The sequence below is a fragment of the Accipiter gentilis genome, chromosome 19 (genome assembly GCF_929443795.1).
Source record: "Accipiter gentilis chromosome 19, bAccGen1.1, whole genome shotgun sequence".
NCBI lineage: Eukaryota > Metazoa > Chordata > Aves > Accipitriformes > Accipitridae > Astur > Astur gentilis.
The window spans coordinates 2,252,788-2,275,557 of record NC_064898.1 but is presented as its reverse complement, the minus strand read 5'-3'; the positions used below and the strand labels follow the sequence as shown (position 1 = coordinate 2,275,557).

Here is a 22,770-nt window from a genome sequence, read left to right as displayed (position 1 = left end):
GTAGGCTTTATTGCAATTTAAAAATCAAAACCAGTGTACATATTTTTTTCCTGTATATTATGCTATGTATGTTATACCTGTATTTTATACCTGAGAACACATGAAACTTTTACAAATAAAGACCAACTTTTAAGGCATATCTGTGGTCACACATATAGACGCAGAGATGTATAGCTAAATGTTTTTAATTGCAATTCTGTTGTCTTTGCCCTTGATATTTCAATTTTCCCATGGATATATATATCAGTAGAACCATTTCAATTGAATGGTGTGTCCTACTCCTTTTAAAAGTATTTTCGTGAATTCTTGCCATGTTTAAAGAGTTTTAGTAAATAATAATTTTAAGGTGACTCTAAATAGCCTATCTTTTATGAAGTAGATGTACTTTCATTCCTAGTCGCAGTGCGCTCAGTATGCTGCTGACAGAAGAGAGGAGGAGAAGATGTGTGATCACCTTATCAGTGCTGCTAAGCATCGAGATCACGTTACAGCCAACCAGCTGAAACAGAAGATACTCAACATACTAACAAATAAGCATGGTGCCTGGGGAGCTGTTTCTCACAGGTAAGCTGCAAACATAAAATGTGTGGCTTTAAATGTTACTTTCAAAGTTTAAGAGAAGCAGTCGTCGTATAACCGAAATATGAATGTATTAGGAGCTAGTATTACTCAAATATATTTTCTCTGTTAGTCTTTTCTTCAGCTGGTTCTCAAGAAGTCCTCTTTGCTAAAGATTCACAGATCAAACTTCTTTATAGGCTGCGAACATAGTATTTTACCATATTTTAAATAAATTGTAATGGGTATTTGTTGATTATAATGCAGTTTTACTGTTAGTATGTCAGTAGGTTTTGAGGCTCCTACCAGTATTAGAATCTGAGTGGAGTGTTCTGAATGACATACTGAGAGAGGTAGAGATTTCCATATAGACGTCGACAGAGGAAGCCTGAAATAAAGAAGAGAGAATCAAAATGACTTGTCTGATATTGTAGAGTAAGTCAGTATTAGAATAACCAGCAGAACCAGGTCACTTGAGTTGCTGTCTAATGCTTTCTTCTGTTTATAGCTTTTTCTGTGCAACTAATGAACTGGTAAGATCCACTGGTAAATTTTAACTCTTCTACAACAAATCAGTAGTCAGCGCCAGCCACGCACAGTTGAAGTCTGTATGCTTGAAGCAAAACTTACATTGTACTTAGACGTAGTGTGTGCAAAGCTGAAGATAACCAAAGAGCAGCTCAATTCTGCAGGTTCTCCTGTTAAATAAATAGGTAGATAAGTAAATAGATCCAAAATCTATGGTTTCTACTGTATGTGAGTGATATTACAGTATTTGGGGTTTTAGTCAGAGCTGTATTGAGTCCTGTTTTTAAAAATTCATTCTATTCAACACAGAGGTGAAATTTGACATTTCCATATATCATGCCAAAAGCCAGAGCCTTGCTCTTTCAAGTCACAAAAACAGCCAGTGGCTCAGGTGGTCACCCTCATGTGGAAGGCTTGAGCTGAAATTGCTTCCTTCATTCACAGCAAGGTCTTGAGCCTGGGTCTGCCATGTGAGTGCCCTGTCTGCAAAACTAGAGACCGCCAAGTCTCTTTCTTCTTTGTGCATTCTAGCCACAAATATATGATTATTTATTCAGAGCGGAACAGCTCAAAGAAGAGAAATCAAGGAAGTTCTGCTCCCAAATATCCAAGTTTTTACAGCTTGATTTTTCTACTTAAATCCTGTTTAAGTCTGCTCTGAGTCAGGCAGAGCAAAACAGGAAGTTCCATTTTAGCTCCGAAAACCCTTTTCAGTAAAAATCTAGTTGAGACTGACAGACTAATACAAAAACTTTTCTCTAGATAAATATTTTCTTTAAAAAAAATCTATTTGGATTTAGCTTGAATACATATCTAGGGCTTAAGCCTATTAGAAAAGTTGCCAAGTAATAACTTTGACACATCAGTAATAAGGTTTAATAAATACCACATATACTGTTCATTCTTTTTGTAATTCTCTCTAGTTGGTTCTTGCAGTTATGCAGTGTTTAAAAAAAAAAAATGAATTTTTTCATGTTCATCATCCTTATATCTTCCAAAAAAATCCCTATTTCCTGGATGATGATGGAGATGTATTTATTTTTTAAGGTGGTAGGAAGTATGGAAATACAGTCCTCTAGAAACTCTGTAGTCTAACACCAGAGATATTCTGGTGGCAATTACAAAAATGACTAGTAGATGATTGTGATACGATTAATTCAGAACAGCCTTACTCCATAATGGACACTTGTGTTATCTCTAGTTGAGGCTTAAAGCTATGTATCTGGAGACTTGAACCTGATGAAAATAAGTGCAATTTTCAGTCCTTTTAATGTCTTTGAATTGTTGAATAATGTTGTTGCTCAAGTTCGCGAATGGCTGCAGACACTTTGCAGGCTTAAATCAGTTCCCGGTCACTGACTTTTTCAGGAGACCATCCCTTCTTTGGGCCAGCTAACTTTCCTCTCCAGGATTGTTGATGGCGTCCTAAACGGCAACAGACCACCACTGCAGCTTTTTTTGCTCTTCAGTCCATGATACTTTTTGATGGGCCATGAAGCAGCTTGACACCTCTGACAAACCTAGCAGATTTCTTACATCGGACAAAAGAAACTCTTTATTTTATTCCTGTCATGCCGCTTCCCCGGTGTGTCTGCTTCTCAATCACTTGCAGGGCCGCTTTCTCCTTTCGGCGCTCGCCGTGTTCGGTGCGGCTGCCGGCCTGGTCGGTATTTTAGCCGCTGGCTGCTGCTTCATCCGGAGAAGAGGGGACATGGAGACGGCTTGAGGTCTCCAAGTGGGGTTCCCCATCTGCAGGAGATGATCAGGAAGCAAATGGCCTCAGGGGTGCCGCAGGAGCTGTGTGATCCACCACCCAAGGGCACCTTCCGTCATGAGACCTGGCGGACTCTGACTGGAGAGGCCTGGCATGGCGGCAGGCAGGGGGAGAGGCCTGGTGGCTGACCCTCCGAGCCTCGTTAAGGACCAAGCTCACTGGTTCTCAGCGGGCACAATTAAAAAATTTCTGCAAGTGCAGAAAGTAGAGAGGGGTCTCGCTGAGCCGCTTCGGCACAGAAGGCAAAGACTGCTGGTAATTAGGTAGTTCCTCCCATACTTTTTATATGAGGGAAATGGAGATGGGTTCTAAAATTGTACCTACCTTTGGTCTTGACCAGCAAGAGACACAACAAGCTTCAAGTCTCCATTTTTAATTCCTGACAAACAGTTACAACATTAGCAGTCTCTTTATAAACCGATGCTTCTCTGTGCCCCAGGAGATAGAGCCTGACTGGAATACAGACTTACTTAAAAAAAAATAAAAAAATAGGTTGACACTCCAGACCTGTAGACCTCTGTAGTGATTCCGTCATTTCTGTTGGGGAGAGCGTTCCTGGTTCTGAAGGCACACACTGCTGGTCTCCTGTCCCCGTGGGAGCTGGAGACCGTTCGCTGAAACGGTGAATTTGGGATATTGTTCTCAGGCCCAGAAGGGGCAGGGAAAGAAATAAGCAACCACTTCTGCATGGTAAATACTTGGGCAATAGCAATGCCTTTTGACGACCAAAATGGGTAAGATAGGTAAGAAACTATTTGGGGGGGGGGAGGAGTGTGGTTCTTAAAAGCTTCTTCAATTCTCGATCACATACACAGTCTGCAGCTACTGATTTACTGATAATTGTAGCATATAGTACATCTATATGTGGGTTGGTTTGTCTCTCTACAAGGTAAAGAACAATTTTAAGGTTCTTTGACATAGATGCTCATGTTATAAAATATTAAGGTCTCATTTTGTGAAATATGACCCAGCTGTAGAGAAAGTTTTTCCTTACAAGCTCCACAAAGAGCTTGTAAGCATCCCCAGCTTTTGCATCTGCATGTATTGTTTTTGCAGAAAGTAGCAACCAGCATTTACTGTTTTAATCTGTAGGTGCCACAAAGTTTACTCTTAGTTATTAAGAAACAAATAGACTATTAAGAAACACAGAAACAGCACTGGGATGAAAAACAAGGGGTGTGATGAGTGAAATTCTATAGTACTTGTAAATTATGAATTTTTAATATATTGTCATAAACTCTTCTCAAAATGTCTGAAGAAACAAGAATGAAGTTGAATGGTGTGAGTCAACAAAATACCGTATGAAACTTTCAATTCTAAATTAGATTATAGTTACATAAAGGTAGTTGAATTAAAAATAACATAACATCGTAGGTGACATGCATTTCAATTACCTTCTTAATTAGCTATTCATTTATGAAGGAGGAATTAACTGTATGCAAGTGCTCCTCCACTTGAATAAATGCCTACAAACACAGTACCATTGTACAATCTATCCCTGTCCATACGTTAATCAGTCAGTACAGTTTGAGTTGGTCTGAGAACCTGTCTACTCTTTCATCTGCTTCTGTCTAAAAATGGTAATTAACAGTTTCAAAAAAACCTTTATTTTATATGTCTTATCAGTGTTAACTTCTCTCCTCCTTCACAGATATTTTCCCTTCACCTCTTAAAGTGGAAACCAAAGTTCTTTTGCTCCATTTCTTGCAGGTTTGAGCATCAACTCCTCTACAACAAAAGGAAATTATTGAATCATCTTATCTCCTTCTACATATCATAGACAAAGAATAATAGATTTCAAAAGAAATCTTTTTAGTTTGCTATAAATCCCATTTGTGCCCTTAAACCAAGCTAATTCTGTTTTCCTCATTTTGGCAATTTGACACTTTCAGGTATTTTTGTAATAGCTTACCCTAAACAGACTGGTTTCCCCTTTTTTAATTTCAGCATTCTACCAAAATTAGAATTCTGCAGGTTTTTCCCATTCAGATGAGAAATTGATGAGTCTGTTATTTCTTTGATGTATTGCCACTTATTCAGAGTGAATATGCAACATCCTATTTCCTTGAACTCAGGAAGAATCAAACAGGGTGTTTCATAGCTTAGCGTTCAAAGCTTCTTTAAGCCAGCACTTACCCTTAGCTTTTTTCAGGGTTATAGTCTTCATGTCACAACATATGCTTCCTTCTGTCTTCTCTGTCAGCTTCATATGGTGCTTCTCTTCCTCCCCATCTGCTGCTCTCCCCATACACATCTTTCTTAAAAAAAAAAAAAAAAAGTTTAGTGAAACCTGTCTGTACACACAGTTTGAATTCCTTATCAGCCATATGCATGCCTGTGTTTTGGGCCATAATATGTTACCATATTTATTTGGAGTATCCTCTTATTTCAGCTTCCTGGTTTAATCAGATATCTCAACTTTTAAAAAACTTTTGTTCAAGAATACTGTATATATAGCTCTACCTTACAGTTTCGCTAGGTTTAAGGCAATCTAGGGCAATACAAAGAGTTCTGAGTTTCAGTTTGTGTTCTAAATGTAAATATGAAATACTTGTCATAGATATTTTCACATGATCAGTTTTGATATACACAGGAGGATTACTATAATGAGAAAAATGACATTTAAAAATGAGACTTGGTTCTTTTGCTTTCCATGATTTGATGAAGGAGGTTCCACCTACATTAAAGCAGCTTTACCAAATAGCAAGTATACAAGGGCTTTTTCTGTTCAAATCCATCTTTGGTTAAACTAGACACCCATAACAAATTAATCATTCATGGTGGAGGGCAGAGCTGTCAAACTCATTCTGTGGTGAAGACCAAATTTGTCTGGGGAGACGGGCTGGAAATAAAAAGTTTCTTGCCAGACAGCTAGTTTTACCTCTCACTACGGCATGTGCTTCTGCAGAGATTGGGTTCTGCTGGGGGCCAGGGGGAGAGCAGAAAGAGGAAAACTCCCCTTTTCTGAGCCTGTGCGGCTTGGCAGTGCAATACGTGGATTCTGGGATGACGGTGCTTCTAAACCAAATGTTGCCAGTTTACAGCAAGGGACACCAGAATGCAGGAATTTAGTAAGGCGGCGTTTCCCTTACAGCTGGCCTTTGGCATGCTCTGACTCCATCTCTACACTAGCTGCTGTCTTAGGAGGTTCAGAGAGACACAGAACCGATCCTGTCCCCCACTGCAAATCGGCTTTGTCTGATTTAGCCATTCATTCATTTCTGGCTCATTTGAACTGCTAGACATAAATTACAAAGGGAGCTTTAGAACAGTGGAAAAGATGTAGGGCCAGATCCTGTCTGCTGGATCCAGAGGTGTGTTTGACATGCCTGTTGTTAGAGGGCCCGTCAAGGTTCTGCATCTCCCCACATACTCTGTAAGAACTATGAATTGTCTGTGTTTCTGGAATTGGTGGAATCTGTTTTTCTTTGCAGAACAGATCCTTCCAGACTGATCTGATGGAACTGCACCCTCATTTCCAGCTCATTCATTAGCTATCCTGATTACGAGTTCCAAATATTTAGTTCTGAGATTATTTCACCACAACAAAACATTAAGAAAATGCTTTTCTGTCTTCTGTAGTTTTTATTTAACTGCACTACTTGAGATTCCTTGAGGTCAGCGAATGTGTCAGCATTATTCACCTTTTAGGTCCAGTATGAGTCACCCTTCTGTAGCAGGATTTAAAGATAAAAGTGAATGAGACTATTTTTCTAATCTGATCACTCTTCTGTAGTATTTTACTATGTCAATCCCCTTCTTACCTTTCTTACTATGCTTTCAGCTTTGTTCTGCTCCTGCTGCTCTGCACCCATTATATTACATCCCCTACCCATTGCGTACCCTCTTCCGTCGTCCCCCCCGATTGCTTACTGCTGTCATGGAAGGCAGAAACTATTTGAAGGAGCTCTTACTAATGGTGCTGTGGCATTTGACGAGCATGATGGGAAAAGGGGTGTAGAATAATTCTGTATCCTTTTCTAATAATAGGACATTAGATGTAGGATGCCATTTGCGGCATAGAGATAGCTGCCAAGAAAGGAGTATTGTATAACTGGAGATGGGCTGTATGAGTGCGTGCACAGTTTGCTTACGTGAGATTTATTTAGTTCTGTATTTGTGCAAGGTTACTCAGCTGTTTTGCACTGTGGTGCTGTTCACCATGGAATTTTTCCCACAGCTGAAAGAAACCTCAGAAGAAAATATTTTCTTTGGAAAGAGGTAGTGTTTTCCAATGTTGGGAAACTCACGGTACTCAGGGAAGACTTGTTCAGCTCTATAGAAAGACTTGTTTATCTCTAGGAAATACAGTGCATTGTATTTCATATTAAAGAAGGAAGGCCTCTGCATTTTCTTTCACGTTATTACTTCTGCAGTAAGAGAATTATTTTTTCTTCCCTGTTTTTTTTCACTTCTCTTCAATATGTTCTCTGTTTCTGCCTAAAATTTCTTTTTCTGCTTTTGCTTCATGGCAAACTCAAAGAGGAAAGTTTTGCCAATGTTGTTTTTATTTAAGCTTTAGAACAACAGAACTTTAGATGTCAGTAGAATCTTTAACAGCAACAGCAATCAGAATACAAATCCAAATTGCATACAATCAATTTACTATATATATTTTCATTGCAGCAGTAACAAGGGAATTTTAAAGTAAACATATATTAAGAGGAAGGCCAACCTTAACAAACCGAGAGGGACTTCTGCTCCCACGTAAGTCTAGCCATAGAGCTAGCATGTGCACATGCAGCCGTTCAGCTTGTAGGATACCAGTCGCCACAACAGCCGTAGTGGTTCAGACCAGCGGTCCGTCTAGCCCTGTAACCTATCTTCCACTGCGAGTGAGTGCTTACGAAACAGAAAGACAGGACGAGCAGACATGACAGGTCCCTCAAATACTCACTGAGACTCTTTGGATTTGCAGCTCGGGATTTCCTGAGGAATCGCAATTTCAGTCTCGATTTTGAAGTTTCCCCATCTCGGTAGGGCTTCGAAGTCCAGCTGCCTTTCTTCATGTTTTCCTCCTAGTTTCTACGGTGGAAACAGCTTCTGCGATGGGTACCAGCAGACTGGACTAACCTTTGCTGGTATTGGACGATGTTCCTAGCATCTGTACTCCTTCTTTCCCTGCCTCCAATTTAGATAGAAGTAGGAACTCAGTAGAAACCGTGAGGGAAAAATTTCTCATTAGGCAGATAACACTTCCCTCACATGATTCTCACTTTTTCTCCCGTGTCTATCTAGTAATAGCTATGCAATACATCAGTGGATTTCCCATCTTCTCTATATGTAAGTTTAGAAAGCCAAGAATAAAAAAGGAACAAAAGCCATAGATTAGAAGGTTCTGAAAAAGTAAGTTTTATGTTTCTAAGAAGCCCTTTTTTTCTCAGAAATGAAAATCCTTTCATTTATTCTTTATTTTCTGACACAGAATGGGTGAGAAACATCGTATTTGTAAGTTGCAGTAAGCTGTTGTAGTACCATTACACTCCAGGATTCTTTCACATGTGATGCTTCAAGTAGATTACAGAATATGAATGCAAAGCTGTACAAAATGGCTTTTTCTAAGAGAAACATATGTAGAGTTTTGACAGACTTCTCAGACATTTTTGTTGGAAACATCAGAAATGCGAAGTTTAACCAGAAGTGAAAACCCAGTGGACCCATTTTGATTCCCCTCCTCTAAAAACCTTAATGTGTCTTGTACTTTTTTTTATTTGAAATATATTTATGTCCAACCATATGTTTGTAAAATAAATTTGAGACATTCAGAGTAGAGTGTGGAAAGGAACTGAAGATTAAATCATCCTCAGGCACTAAGGCAGGTGTAGTGTGGTACATCCCTATCACATGCTTTGCATCCCCCTTTCTTTGACGGGGGGAGAGTGGAATTCTGCAAACACCTCAGAAAATCTGTTCTATGTCTTTGATAGCTTTATAGTTAAATTTTTGTGTGCATTATAGGATCATTTTCTTTGCTACAAATTAGATTAATTATACCTGGTTTTAAACCTAGTCCTTCTCAAAGTGTTCGGAAGCTGATACTGTCCTTTCAGGCTGTTGACTTCCAGACTAGACAAACGCAGTTTTTTCAGTCTTCCTTTACCGCTTGAATTATCTATAGCTTGTATAATGTTGGTGTCTTGCTTTAGATTCCTTGCAGTTTGCCTACATCTTCCTTAGGAAGAGGTACTGTAATCTGGGCACTTGATTGCAGGTGAGCCCTCAACCATGCACAACTCTACATCAGTTTGTTTCACACTATAGCTTTACTGATGCATTCTAAAATGCGATTCTATGCTCAATCAGTACTTTCCAGAACCACTCTGCAGGCTCCGACTCCCTTCTACTAATTGGCAATCACTTGCTGGTTTGTATCTGTGCTTCTAATTGTTTTTAAGACTGTTGTCTCTCTCTCTTATCTTACGGATTTCAGACTTTTTGAAATAATTTTGAATTGTTATTCTCCTGCACTATGCTTACAATTCTCACAGCTTGTTGTCACCTTAAGTTTTATTGTGGATTTTCTCTGATTCACCGTCAAAGTTGAAGTGTTTAATACAGCAGAATTCAGGAAACAACCCATACAGTCTCCCACTTGAAAACATTCCCAATCTGGTCATGAACCTTTGATACTCACTATAAAAAATCCAGGTTTTAACCATTCATGTATTCCTCTCTTAGACCGCTAGATATTTCTTAGTCTATGCGAACAGTAAGTTTCTTGTGTTAAAAGATCGCTATTCCGATTATGCTATAGGTGAATAAACAAATAAATAAAATGGCAAAGGTGTGAAGGAAATTATTTGTTCATAGTAAACCCACATTACTTGTTTCAGATTAGTTATCTCATTGATAAATTCTTCTAGTATCTTTGCATGTATCAAAGGTAAACATTAGTTTATAATGCATTTAGTGTGGTTTACCCCCTTTTAATACCACACAGCATTCTTTTCTAGTCATCTGGAATCACACCTATCCTTCATAAATTTCCAGAGAACTGCTAAGTGAGTGACAGGGATTGCCCTGTCCTCCTCCTTTTTTTTTTTCCCCCTTGTTACATTTCCTTTTTGATTTTGTGAGTTTATTAAAGAGCTCTTCATTACAACCACATTGGTGTTTTAGTATATTTTATCTTCCTTCCACATCAGGATTGTTTGGCGTTGTGTATGTAATTTCAGTTTTAGAAATTGTGGCAAGTTTATCTGAACAGGGGTTTATCCACCAGTTTCCTGAAATTTTCTAAGTTTGGGGGATTTAAACTTAGTTGTTCTGTAGCATTAATGTTTTTCCTTGGAAAGAGGAACTCTCAGTGATTATTTTCATTCTAGATATATTTCCTCTTAAATATTCTTATGAAAAAAACTTGAACTAGTCAGAATCAAATGTAGAATACCTTACTGAACTTCAACTACTTTTCAAGCTAGCATACACATGTATACAAAACATACATCTTTTTATAACTTCTTTTTTTTTTAAAGTTCTATAGTTTTAATACATGAGCCCTTTACCACCAAGCTTGGTCTTTTTTCATTCAGTTGTTTAAAAAAACTAAGATATCTCATGCCTCCATCTTCTTTCAGAGGTGGTGGTGGAGATTTTTTCTGTTGTATCTCAAAGTGCAGTACTACCTTTTTTTCCTTTTAACATTGCCCAGACTTTCAGTAAACATGTTTCATGGCTGTCTCTGAAATTCAGAGGAAGTAAACTATTATGTGCTAAACAAAAAGTATTTCTTTCTTGTTTTTCACAGGAACAAATGCTGATTTGTCTTGGCAAGCTTCTGTGATGCCAGCCTAAGTTTTATCTTCTGGATACTAAGACTTGGTTCCTGTATTGCCCATTTTCCTCATTGCAGTGTGTAATCAGCTAAGATATGTAATAGACTGATCCATTTTTCTTGTCTCCTCAGTTGTTTTTTTCTCCTTCCCCTCTTCCCCCCCAAGTTAAAAAAAGAAAAAATCAACCTTCGAGATGAGTTTTCTCCCATTTTGGGTTCTCTGTGGTACAACATCATCCTCCTTCAAACTAGTTTAGAGCTTTCCTAAGTCAATGCATCAATCATACAGGTCATCTGATGCTAAAAAGAAAATCTTTTATCTCTGCATAGCAGGTTTTTGTTTTGGTCCGTAGTCCCATTTTTGAGGAAATCAAAGATCTCCTCTCAGCAGTATCTGTTGTGTCCTTATCAGCTACAGCCTTCATCTATCCACACCTTTACCATCAGCCAGAAATACTCTGTGCTTGTGCCCATTTCACTTTATCTCCTCTCGCTCTGTCTGCAGTAATTTCTAATCTGCTTGGAGTCGTATCTTGCAGTATTACTAAAGGGGAGTGATAGGCAAGTGTCCCGAAGTGCCGCCGAAGACGTCCTGTTTTCAGGTGTTTTCAGTGTTTCATGGTTTGTTGGACACAGAGGCCAGCAACCAGAGGCTCGTCCCTTCCTTCTTACCTTAATATAGCTTAGCTGGACGGTTCCTCGGGTTTGGTGTTTCTGTGTGCATTTTGTTAGCACAGTCTGTACTTTCACAGATCCTATACTATGAGGATCATCTTTAGACAATTCACTTTTCTGATTTCTGAAAAATATTCCCAGCAGACATTTCTCTTTCAATTGGCACTTCCGTGTTTGGTTTTTCTTTTTATTTTATTTTTGGGGGTTTTAGAGTGAAAAAATAAGTTTACACAGGTTTATTTTGACTGACTCAGGAGCACCATGTCTGTCATAGACTTCACATGACTTGAAGGAGGTTGCTGTACTTGGTTATACTGCTTTCCTCATTGATAAAATATATATGGTAATGCACAGTATACTTCTAAAGAGTAATTAAATCATTCAAGTTGGTATTGAAAGTACTGTGTAGGTTTGGGGGTTTTATCTGTTTTTACATGGCTTGTATAGATTTGGTACATTTGTTATTATAGCATTTACTTTTTCTATATAACCGTGTTTCTTCTTAACCTGGGGGGGGGGGGGGTCAGCAGAAATATCTGTTCACATAGAGGTTTGACATATATGTAGATATATTTCTTGTACACTTACAGACATAAAATATCTGACAATGACAGAATGCAAGCTTCTCCCAATATTTGTGCTCCCCAGTATATTGATATCTGTTGTCAATAATATAGGCTGTTGGTTAGGTTGTAAAGCTCCATTGCTCAAGAGCGTTATATTTTGAAGTCATCTGTCATGGATGTGTTGTAGAGATAGGAGACTATTTATGTTTATGGCATTTTAAGTAACTCAGTAAAACCCTGTAGAATATACAGAAAAGGCTTGTTTACTGTCATCACTGCTCACTTAATCCTGTGACCTTGACATGATAGTACACCCATAAAGCTCCCTGCGGGTAGTTCAATAAAATAGATGAACATCAGAGTCTAATGATTGTTTCAGCTTCAGAAATATACTGCCTTATGCTGTAAGTATTTCTTAAACATTCAATAGCGCTGAACCATTTTAAAACCCAATAATGTAGCAAACCATCCAATTGTCTAGATTATTAGAAAATCCACTAAAAAATGCATAAGCCACATGTACTTCTGCTGTTCAATTTGACAATGCTAACCATTGTTTTAAAAAATATTCTGTATACATAATGCCAACAGACTAAAATTAAAATGAAATTATTTCTTAAAATTTAAGGGTACTTATTTTTCAGATTCCCACTGTTGTTTCTCTTCTCTCCTGATAGCAAATTATATTTACTGGGTGAGGATGCTTTTTGGTTTTTTTACAGTCACAATCTGAATCTAGGAAAGATTCAGGTGTAAGAAATTTCTTTTGATGATTTACTAGAAGTTATGTTTGCGCTAATGGTAGGAAGCAATAAAAACGTACATTAAGAGGAAGCTAAATTTGACGTCTCTTAGGCCCAGTTTAGAAATACTACTGAAGCCTTTGGGATACTTTGCCATAAGAGGGCCTTAATTTTTATGCATAATATATCTTGTGCTATGTGAAAACATGGAGGGAAGTAAAACATGATCTATTTGCCTCATGGTGAGTGGAAGTGTTGTTTTGGTATTATTAAAAATTGTTCTTTTTAAAATTTTTTTAATGTATAGACATTCAAGTTTCCAATTTCTATTAGCTAACAATGCATTATTTCCAGGCACACTGTAGTCTTTTACACTGAATAGTACCCCGCCCAACCTCTTGTGTTTCTTGAATCAAAAGTGATGTTTTCAAAGTTGATGACAGTTTCACAGTAGAGGAAGTTTATTTAGTGAACTTCAGACAGTATTTTCAGACAGTATTTTCAGTGGTAGAGCTTCATACTGAACTGTTGAGCTAAAAATCTCTGAAAACTAATTGAGTGAAATCTGTCAGGAAAGAAGAGCAGCAGGAGCAAGAGCAGGATGTGATATGTATCCACCAGAACAAAATGGAATCTGCTACCCTTTCTGATTTAATCTCAATTAAGTACCACTGGGAAGCATGAGATAAATTAAAAAAACACCCCACATTATTTGGCTACATGCCAGGCAAGGTTGAGTAAGAAAAAAATTGTTTCTTTCATAATAGTCTTTCCATTTGAGATCATCATGAAGAGTTAATGAATTTCTCTGTTTGTGTGCTCTTAGAGGATGCAGACAGACAAACTGTTTAATTGTTCCCCAAGTATATGTTACTTTTCATTTTTAACAGTCTTGGAATTAAAAATGTAGAAAAGCTGATTGGAAACTTGTGGGACTGGCCACCAATTTCTCTGATAAATGGCCTCAATGAAAACTATACTGTCTGTTCAATTTTAACAAAGAAGGCGTTATAAAGGTTTGAGGCCTGATGGAATAAAACCAAAGTATTAAAATTAGTATAAAAGATAGATTGGAATTCATGTACAATTCAGTAATGTTAGAGGAATATCACCCATTGTCTTTAAAAACAAGGAAATAACTTTTTACGTACAAATTATATTTTTCCATTAGCGTGCATGGTCCTTTAGTGTATCAGATATACTCAGGCTTAGTTTTCGACTTACTTTTTGGACTAATGACACTGTGTATGTTGCTGCTTTTGTCTTCCCTGGAAGGAAAGAGACCTGTTTCTTTCTGAATGGACATCCAGTGGAGGCCAGGTACATCAGTTCTTCTAACATGTGCGTTGCAGAAGCTAAATCTACAGGTCGTCTGTCAGGTTCTGGCTATGGTATTCCCTGTATATCTCATCACTTGATAACCTTTAGCTGAGCTGTGAAAGGGTGTTATTGCCAGCTGTTCAGGGAAGTTGAAAAGGTTCTGCTGGACACCACTAAATTTTAAACAAAGATCTTTTCTTAGGAATGTCCTATCCTGAAAGTAGGGGAATAGCTCCTTTAATTCAGTGACACAGTGACAAATTACTAAGGGTGGTGCTCTCAATGCAATATTTATTTAGAGGATTCCACTTCTTTAAAAGTAATCAACAAATTCTCAATTTGCATACACTAAAAGCAAAAAAATGTACTTCTAAATTCTTGTTCTCTAGTATTAGGATTAGAAATATATTTACTTTTCCTGTTCTTTCATTAAATTTTTCACAATCCCCACAGTAAAGCTGTAATGGTACTGTTTTCTGAAAGACATACATTCCTTAGGAAAAATCTCTGCTGTAAAAATGAAAAGGTTAGAATGGGCATTCCCTTACAAGAGAACTTTGACAGATTCCTGCTGTCATTCATGGTTTCCAAAACATTTATAAGATGTTAAATCACAAGCAGGTTTTGAGGTAGCTTTTAGTAAATAATCGTTTCCTGGCTGCTGGCTTCTTAGGTTGTCCATTGGCTCTAATAGTCAGAAGTTTTTGGTTTTCTCCCTATACCAGTCGGTATTACCAGTTGTAAAAGCAAGACACATACCTTCTGCTAGTACTTTTTCAACCCTATTAGAAATTCATAGCTAATATCATCACAAACATTAGAGAAGCATAAAGGTCAGTGAATGATATAATTGGCATACATATAACTGAATGATGATAGCGGTTCCAGAAATTGCGGTCACTTGGACACCTAGAGCGGATAAATTAAGGAGGGGCGAGGAAGATTTTCATCCTACCTGACAAATACTGTCTGACTGAGAAACAGCTGTAGGTGTGACTGAAGAGTCATTTGGTAAAACCTTTGAGTTCAGACCTGGCAGACAACCAAATTCGGAAGGATCTGAGGCAGCGGTCCTTACTCCCTAGTTTTTATTCTCATGTCTGACATTAACAGTGAAACCATAAAGTATCGGTCAAGCATTGTGTTACTTTTTGAGCTGCCTGACTTTCAAAGTAGTAGCACCTGTTTTGATTATTCTGAGAGCAGAAGAGAAAGGGGTGAATCTTCTCCCTTTCCGTAACCATGCTCACCACTCTTCACTTTGTTCTTCTTCTGATGGTAAAAAAAGGCAATCAGCAACAAAATCGAAAAGCTTTACTAGTCCATCATCAGTGCAGAAAGATTAAAGTTGGAAGTCCTTTATGAGCTGGAATAATTTTCAGGAATTCCAGGAAGGACTAATTTCCTTAATGGAGATTCTAAACTCTGATATGTCTTTACAATTTATGGTTCAGATCAAGAAGGAGCAAAACTCTTAGGGTCATTGCCTGAATTTGTGAATGAGGGAAAGATTGCTGGTATATTCCAACATTTACTCTATATTTACATAACAACTTTCTTTCTTTTTCTTTTCTAAACCAGTCAGCGATTATGAAGGGGTAACATGGTTTACACGATTTGTAGTTGGGGGGTCTGCGGCACCTTCTTCAGATTTCTCCCTAAAGACAATTTTCAGTGCAATTCAGTTTAGAGTCAATTATGGGCCTCCATTTACAGTATCTAGGTGTTGCCTACCTTCCGAAACTTTCCTGTAGACTTGGATCAATGAAAAGTATTTAAATGACACTGTATTGAGTGCGCTCAGTAGTTTTTACTCTCTAGTGTATCAAACCCAAGGGAATTTAATGTGCATAATTTATCTGGATATTTCATGTATTGAAATCAGGAATTAAGAGATAAAAGTACTGTAAAATGCTGTTTCATTTTGTGTACTGCATTAAGTGATTGTGCTCATGCCTGCATTTGTACCACAGTAAGAGTTAAGTCACAGAGTATAGTTTTTGAGATTTTCTTCAGTACTGTTGCTTAATTATTTTGAGTTTTGTGGTTTAATTATTTATTTGCATTTTTGGTCTTACAAATTATCTGCTTGGCCATATTTCTTAAGCAACTGACTAATGCAGGAATATTTTGCATCTGATTTTGGGGGTGGGTGAGAGTTGTTTTTCTGTGGGTCAAGAAAGCAATAGGAGTGAAAAAATGATGTGTTATTTCCATGATCTAAATGTTCTGCAGCAGTAGCAGCAGCTGAGCAACTCACTATTATTCAATGCTACATTAACTTTTCCATTAATGCTGGTGCTGTAAAATATGAAGCCCTTAAGCATCGTGAAGTTGCTGCCTGATTTTTGTTCCTTTACATGGCTGCTGTATATTTGCATGTTACAACCATTATATGGATAATCACCATCATTACTTTTTAGAAGGTCATTCTCTTCTTGTTCTGAATATAGTTAGATACAGAAAAGCCTTAACAGAAGAAAGAATCTTTAAACGTATTTGCTACAAATGCTGTCTTTTTAGTTCATTTGCATCTATGATTATATGATGGCAGCCCAAGTGTCAACAAGATATTTTGCTTCTGGGTTTTTCTTTCTTTCTTCATTAAATAAAAAACAAAACCAAAAACAACCCAAGAAAACAAACTAGAGACCACGAAAGACCTATTTTTTTACTTGAAAAAAAACCAAACAACCAAAACAGTCCTGCTAGAGGGAAATTATTTTTCAGAAATTATTAAATGTTATTTTGCACCAAAATAAATTTTCGTTATGAAATAAACATAATGATATTTTCAAAATGCTTGAAATTTTTTAACTGAGTAATATGTGGAGATTGGAATTACGATTGTTCAGATTTCTTGTAGTTTTTAAATCTTTGTTGCAAATACACGCATTTATGGGAATAGTAGATCTAGTAAGTGCCATTAACAAATCAGAGCAGCAATTCATGGCACTTCCGACCAAGATATACCAACTGTTCCACCCACTCTCCCCTCCAGAATTCACAGTACAGTTCATATGGGAAAGCAAGACTCTTTCTTCAGCTATGAAAGCAGTCACTTTATGCCCTAAATAATGAAGTTATAATCTTGGTGGTGCCAGTGAGGTGACACCTCAACGCTGACTAAATCATTTCATTCTTTCTCTATCCATCTTGTTTTCCTCATCTCTAATACATGAATTATGGTACTTTGGTAACAACAGAGTGATTTGAGATCAGTTGATGGAAAAAAAAGCCCTAAAAATAGTGCTTAATTAATATCTTATTTTAAGAGAAAGGTTTTCAATAGTTAGTGCTGCTTTGCTTTATTTTTAAACATGCTTTGGTCGTGTAGTTCTTTAATGAGTTTTTGCTATGCCTCAGATTCATTGACTGCACTCTTTTGATGGTTCAAATCAGCATCTGAATCAGCATCAGCATCTGAATAACAGGATGAGTTTGTGCGATGGCTCATATAGAGTCCCTTTTGGAACAGGATGAAAAGGCACATCTGACTTGACTAGCAAGTTCTTACTTCAATTGTTTTGTTTCTTTTCTGTGGTTTTCTCTCCCACCTCTCTATCTTACAGAATTTTTGTGATGATAATTTTTTTTTTTTCAAATTCGGGTATTCTGATGGTGGTATTATTTGATTTCAGGTACACATAGGAAGATTAATTTAGTATCCAAATGCTAGAAATAAGATTCTGTATTCTATAAATAGACCGCCTATCCATATTGAGCCCTAAATCTACAAAGAAATTCTGCCCTGGGTTCATGACATTACATTTATAAGGAAGTTTAGAATTTATTATATTCTTTCCATTATGCAAATACTGCTTTTATTTCAGGAATTTCGCTTACTCAGTGTCTAACCTATCATTTAGGAATTTTTCACAGTCCTGTTTAGTAATCACTAATCTGAATGGCATTGTGTTACCAGCACATGTTCTGAGTGTGCACTGACTAATCTAAACCCTCTTGGGTGTTGCTTGAACCTCATCCCTGGACTGTGTCCTTCCAACAGAGGATTATGATTTTTCTCATTTCTTTCTCATAAGCTGCTGAGAAAATTCTTTTACACGTTTATCCAGGGCATATTTCCTCCCCAGACCTGTTCAGTGTCTTTTCTGTGTTGATGCCCTGGCTGGATAGTGTATCTGTACTTGCCAGCAGCAACGTGGCACTCGGAAATGTTTGTGGTCCTGTTTAGGCAGCTCATAAAGGGGATTTTGGGGAATGGGAAAGAAGGGGATAAAGAAAGTCATTGGTTTGAACTTGTAAATTACTTCTGAGCTTTTTTTTAATTGCGTAAGATACTCAGGATTGATGACACAATTTGGAACAAGAAAAGCTGTACAATTACAAATTTGTCTAACAAAATCACACAACTTTTTTAATGAATTCAGTGTTTATATCAGTTTGAGTGGGCTGTCATAAAAATCAGTAACTACATATGAGCAAAGTAACATACAAAAATGTATGTTTTGATGCTGAGGAACAAGAGCTTTTAGATATCACAAAAAGCAGATTAGAAAAGCCTAAAGTGGATAAACCCCAATGTGCTTGTGTAAATAGTATTGTAGTGTAAATATGTGATAAAGATTTTTGTTTCACAAAATAGCTGTTTCTACTTTAAGAATTTGTTCTCCTTTGATTTCTGGAAAAAAACCCCATCCTCTTCCCTGAAGCATTAAGTGGTTCTAGGTTTGGGAAGTAACTTAGTGTAAGAATTTAATATTCACTGTAAGTGAATATTTTAACTTGAAGTTCTAGTTTGTCCTAGTCATTAAAACTGAAAAGAATCTCACATACTTGATCAAAAAAACAAAAGGAAGTTTTATGATCTTCCTTGATGTGAATACAGTTAAAGGATTAACAGTGTAAGTCAGACTTTGAAATGAAAAGACAAAAATACATTACTCAAAATATCATTTTAACAGTGATTAGCTGTTATCTGGAAAAAATAGATTTCACTTCACTCAGTAGAATGCTATATTTTGTTGGGAATCAAAGTTTACAAAATAAATTTCAATATTTTTTAGTATGGCAGGTGATGAATGTTCTCCCACAGAGGTTATATCAGAAAATCAATATTTGTAAAATTGAAACAGTATAGGTTTGTATTGATCCATGTGGCTAAATCAAAATGAAAGGCTTTGTAACAGCTTTCTTAGACAGTCTGCTACCCAGTAATGGCAAACTATCAATTTTAGCTTTCCACTGATAAATCAGCTTGAAAATTGGATGTCAAATTTTTTTTTTTTACTGAAGTAGTGATTTTTTTCTGCCCTCTGCCCCTTTCTTGATGTGTTAGATTGGTTTATAAGACTAAGCTCTGCCTTTTTGAAAGCAGTTGTCAAAACTGACATTTAGATATATTTTGAAACAAAACCTAAACTCTTAAAGCCTAATTTTGACTACTAGCTGGCTTGCCGGTAATCCTGTGTGTCCACCTCTGTGTAAACAAACATGAATATATGTTTAATACTGAAAATGACATTGATTTAATACTCCAGGTATATATGTTTCTCTCTTTTCTGATCTCTGGAGTTCACAAAGGTCAGGTCGTCAACTGCAGCTTTTAGAAACTCATGCTCCAGAAACAATTTTAGCTTTCAGTGATTGGGAAGATTGATTTTTCTTTAATTGACTGATTTTCTTTTTTATTTTGTGTTAAGTGAGACTTTATGAAATGATAACAAGAACACCAGTTTCAGCTGTAGGTTGCAACATGTCCTGAAAACCGGCATGGTTGCTCATTGGTTTTAATGAGAGAGAAAAGAGGATACATTTGCTTTTACTCAGAAAATAGATAGCAAAATCTTTTATAATGGTGGGGGGAAACCCTTTAATCTGGGTCACATGCAGTAGTTTTCACTGGCAGTTGACAGTGCCATACCTTCATGTCTGTACAGCAGAATATAAGTTAGCTCGAGTGGGTATTGATTGTGAAGTTTGCTGTTGTATAATTACTTTTGGCTGTAGAAAAATGTGGTGTGTATTGATCTAGATGGAAGCATTTGACTAGCAGTTTCCCTTGGCTAACAGTGAGTGTCATCTTTCAGCCATGATAAATGGTAACACTCTGGGTCAGCATAATTACTTGGTGGTGAAATGAACCTCCTGTACCCTTCTCCCTCTCACGCCAAGGAGCCACCATAATCATCTTTATCCGAAAGCCATGATTTACTGAACTAACCAGCCCCTTAATAAAGTCCTTTTCCCCCTCCCCACAGTGTGCACCCGCTTTAATTGTGGCTCTGTACTATTATTCTGTTCTGAACCCACAAGTCTGATTTTCTTTATTTCCCCCTAAGCCCTGTCAGTCGACCCAGAGCTGCAGGAGGCCAGCTCTTGCGCCAATCTTTTAATCTTTAGTATTTATGTAGAAAAAGGAGAAAGATTAAGGTGTTCATCGTTTTGACACACCGCTTTTTAAGTCTTGGAATCAAATGTTATTAACGCACTGGTAAATTATTAGTGTACTGCAATGAAAACTGCTGTATGAATTTATTGTCAGTAGCCCTTTAATTTTATAGAGTAATGTGCACTCTGGATGTCCTGTCTTTTAAGAACAGATGAGGATATCTTTTCAAAATATGCTGCTAGAACAGCTTCATTTACAATAATTTTGACACCTCATTTAATAACAGTTTTAAATGTAAGATTTTTTTAAGTATTAGCCATTTTTCTGTTCACGTGTACATCTAATAGGTGACAAACATGTTTATTAAAAATAAGGAAATTGTATTTATTGCTAGAACAGAAAACTATGATGATTTGTATTGTTTGGCACCTTTTTAATGGGGAGTTTTCAATTTGTTATCAATATTTCATTAAAACTTTGTAGCGTGTTGTTGAAAATGGATTTGTGTTTACTTGCCAGTAGTGTAATATGGCCCTGGGGTAATGACTTTTTGTTAAGTAATGTTAGTTAAAGAAAATCTGGCAATAGTTTTAGATCATTTTAAGACAGCTGTGAAGGGTTTGGATAAAGGTCATTTTCAATGATTGTGCTTAGTTAAATAAATGTGAAGGGTTTCACAATGGGAATCTTGCTTTTCAGTATGCTGTCATAAATTTCCCTTTAACACATCTGGGAATACGAAGTAAAATGTAGTTGTTTCTGCCTTGAAGGCAATGTATTTTATATTTTCCTTGCTTTGTTTGTTTTCCCCTTATAATGCTGTTTATTCACATAACTAGAGTTCAAAGGTTTTACTTTGTCATAAATTAAATCTTCTATTCTCTGACAGTCTGTGGGACCCGCTGGATATAATTTTCAAATGGTTGTAACTCGAAGATTTTTTGCTGAGATTTAGTCATTAAAAGTGTTAAATTTTCTGACAACTCAGCCTCTATTGTGACCCTGGTTCATTGCTTGCTCTCTCCCTTGGCCACAGCTGGCCTCTTGCTGTTCACAGCTGAAAAGTGAAATCAATGCTGGGTCTAACAAAATGCAGATGAAAGCCATTCTGATCATATATAGTCATTTCCCGTAATTTTATCAGCCTTCAGTTTCTTAAATGATCTCTGGAAATCATTGTTTGTTCATGTGAATACAATATCGAATTTTGTGATAAAATGTCCCGTCTTTCTGAAAAGTAATACTTTCTTATGTGTTAGTAGTGATATACAGCTCACATTGCCATAGCATGACTTTTTAAAATACCAGTCTGCTCCTTCCCCTGTTCCCTCCTGAAGGGAAACGCTACGTATCAAAGCCCGTCAAAGAGCTGCTGGCTGAATCCTGCCGGCTTTGAGCCTTTGGAATCTTGCGAATTGAGGTTTTTATGTTCTACAAGGCTCAGAGCTGGAAAGTAAGAACTCTTACCATGTGTCAATCCACATTGCCATTGATCTCTCATCCTTTTTATTTTTATTTGAGCAAGATTGGTAGGAAAGCTATGTTGCAGTTAGAGGTGGCAGCATATGATGTAGCTTAATGCTCCAAAGGTCACGGAACTACAATGAGTTTGATGGAAAACAGCCTTTCTCCTTATTTTAAATGGTTCCTGCTTTGATTACAGGCATTTATTATAATTATCAAGAGATTAGTCTGTTGTTATAGAATCCTTGTAATGGAACCATTTAAAAGGAATATAATGGCAGTTTATTGGATTTTGCAAAGGAAAAGAGAACAGATAAAGTGGTATTTTTTAAATGGATCAACTGCTGCCCGAAGCATACTGATTTTTTCCTTTTGTTTAACTTCACGTTTCTTTTGTTTCACTGTTTTCTGTTACATGCTAAAGAAGTAACTCTTTTCAAATTTTGAAGATATTTTATTTATAACATTTTCATCACAGTCTAACCCTATGCAGTTTAGTTGTTAGACATTCCTTCCATAAATGATCTTAAACTATACATATCACAGAATGTGTACTGTCTTGCACAGCTGCTTTGTGGTTTCATTAATATCTCCATTTAAAAAATGGCAACAAAAAAGTATTCTTGATCAAAAATAATATAAAAAATAAATTGCAAACTCTGTATTTCATCATTTGAAGTGCGGCTAGGATGATTTCTATTAGCAAAATAGCATAATATTGATGAAGCTTGGTGAAATTCTTTCACGTTTATATTAATTTCCCCTACTTAACAGTGTACAGTTGTATTTACTGCACTTACTCCAAAAGAATAAATGACAAGATTATAAATGAATCAACTTATTCAAATGTTACAGAATACTATTTGTGACCTGGCAGTGAATGTGAGTACTAGATGACATTTTAAAAAATTAAAAGCTCATAAACTTAGGGGGTTTTTATACCAGAAACTAGTTGATATTTCAAGACCAATGAATTTCGCAGTATGTGTAAGCATGTCTTATCCTTTGTATGAACA

At 36.8% G+C, this 22,770-nt stretch overlaps 1 protein-coding gene across 6 annotated transcripts in view; it reads left to right on the top strand.

The window, feature by feature from the left end:
• Nucleotides 1-22,770, top strand: part of NBEA (neurobeachin) — a 509,146-nt gene that overhangs the window by 273,537 nt on the left and 212,839 nt on the right. For all 6 annotated transcript variants that reach the window (XM_049822909.1, XM_049822905.1, XM_049822906.1 and 3 more), the window contains one exon: nt 398-564. In XM_049822909.1, coding sequence (XP_049678866.1) covers nt 398-564 — 167 coding nt within the window. The remainder of the gene's footprint in view (nt 1-397; nt 565-22,770) is intronic.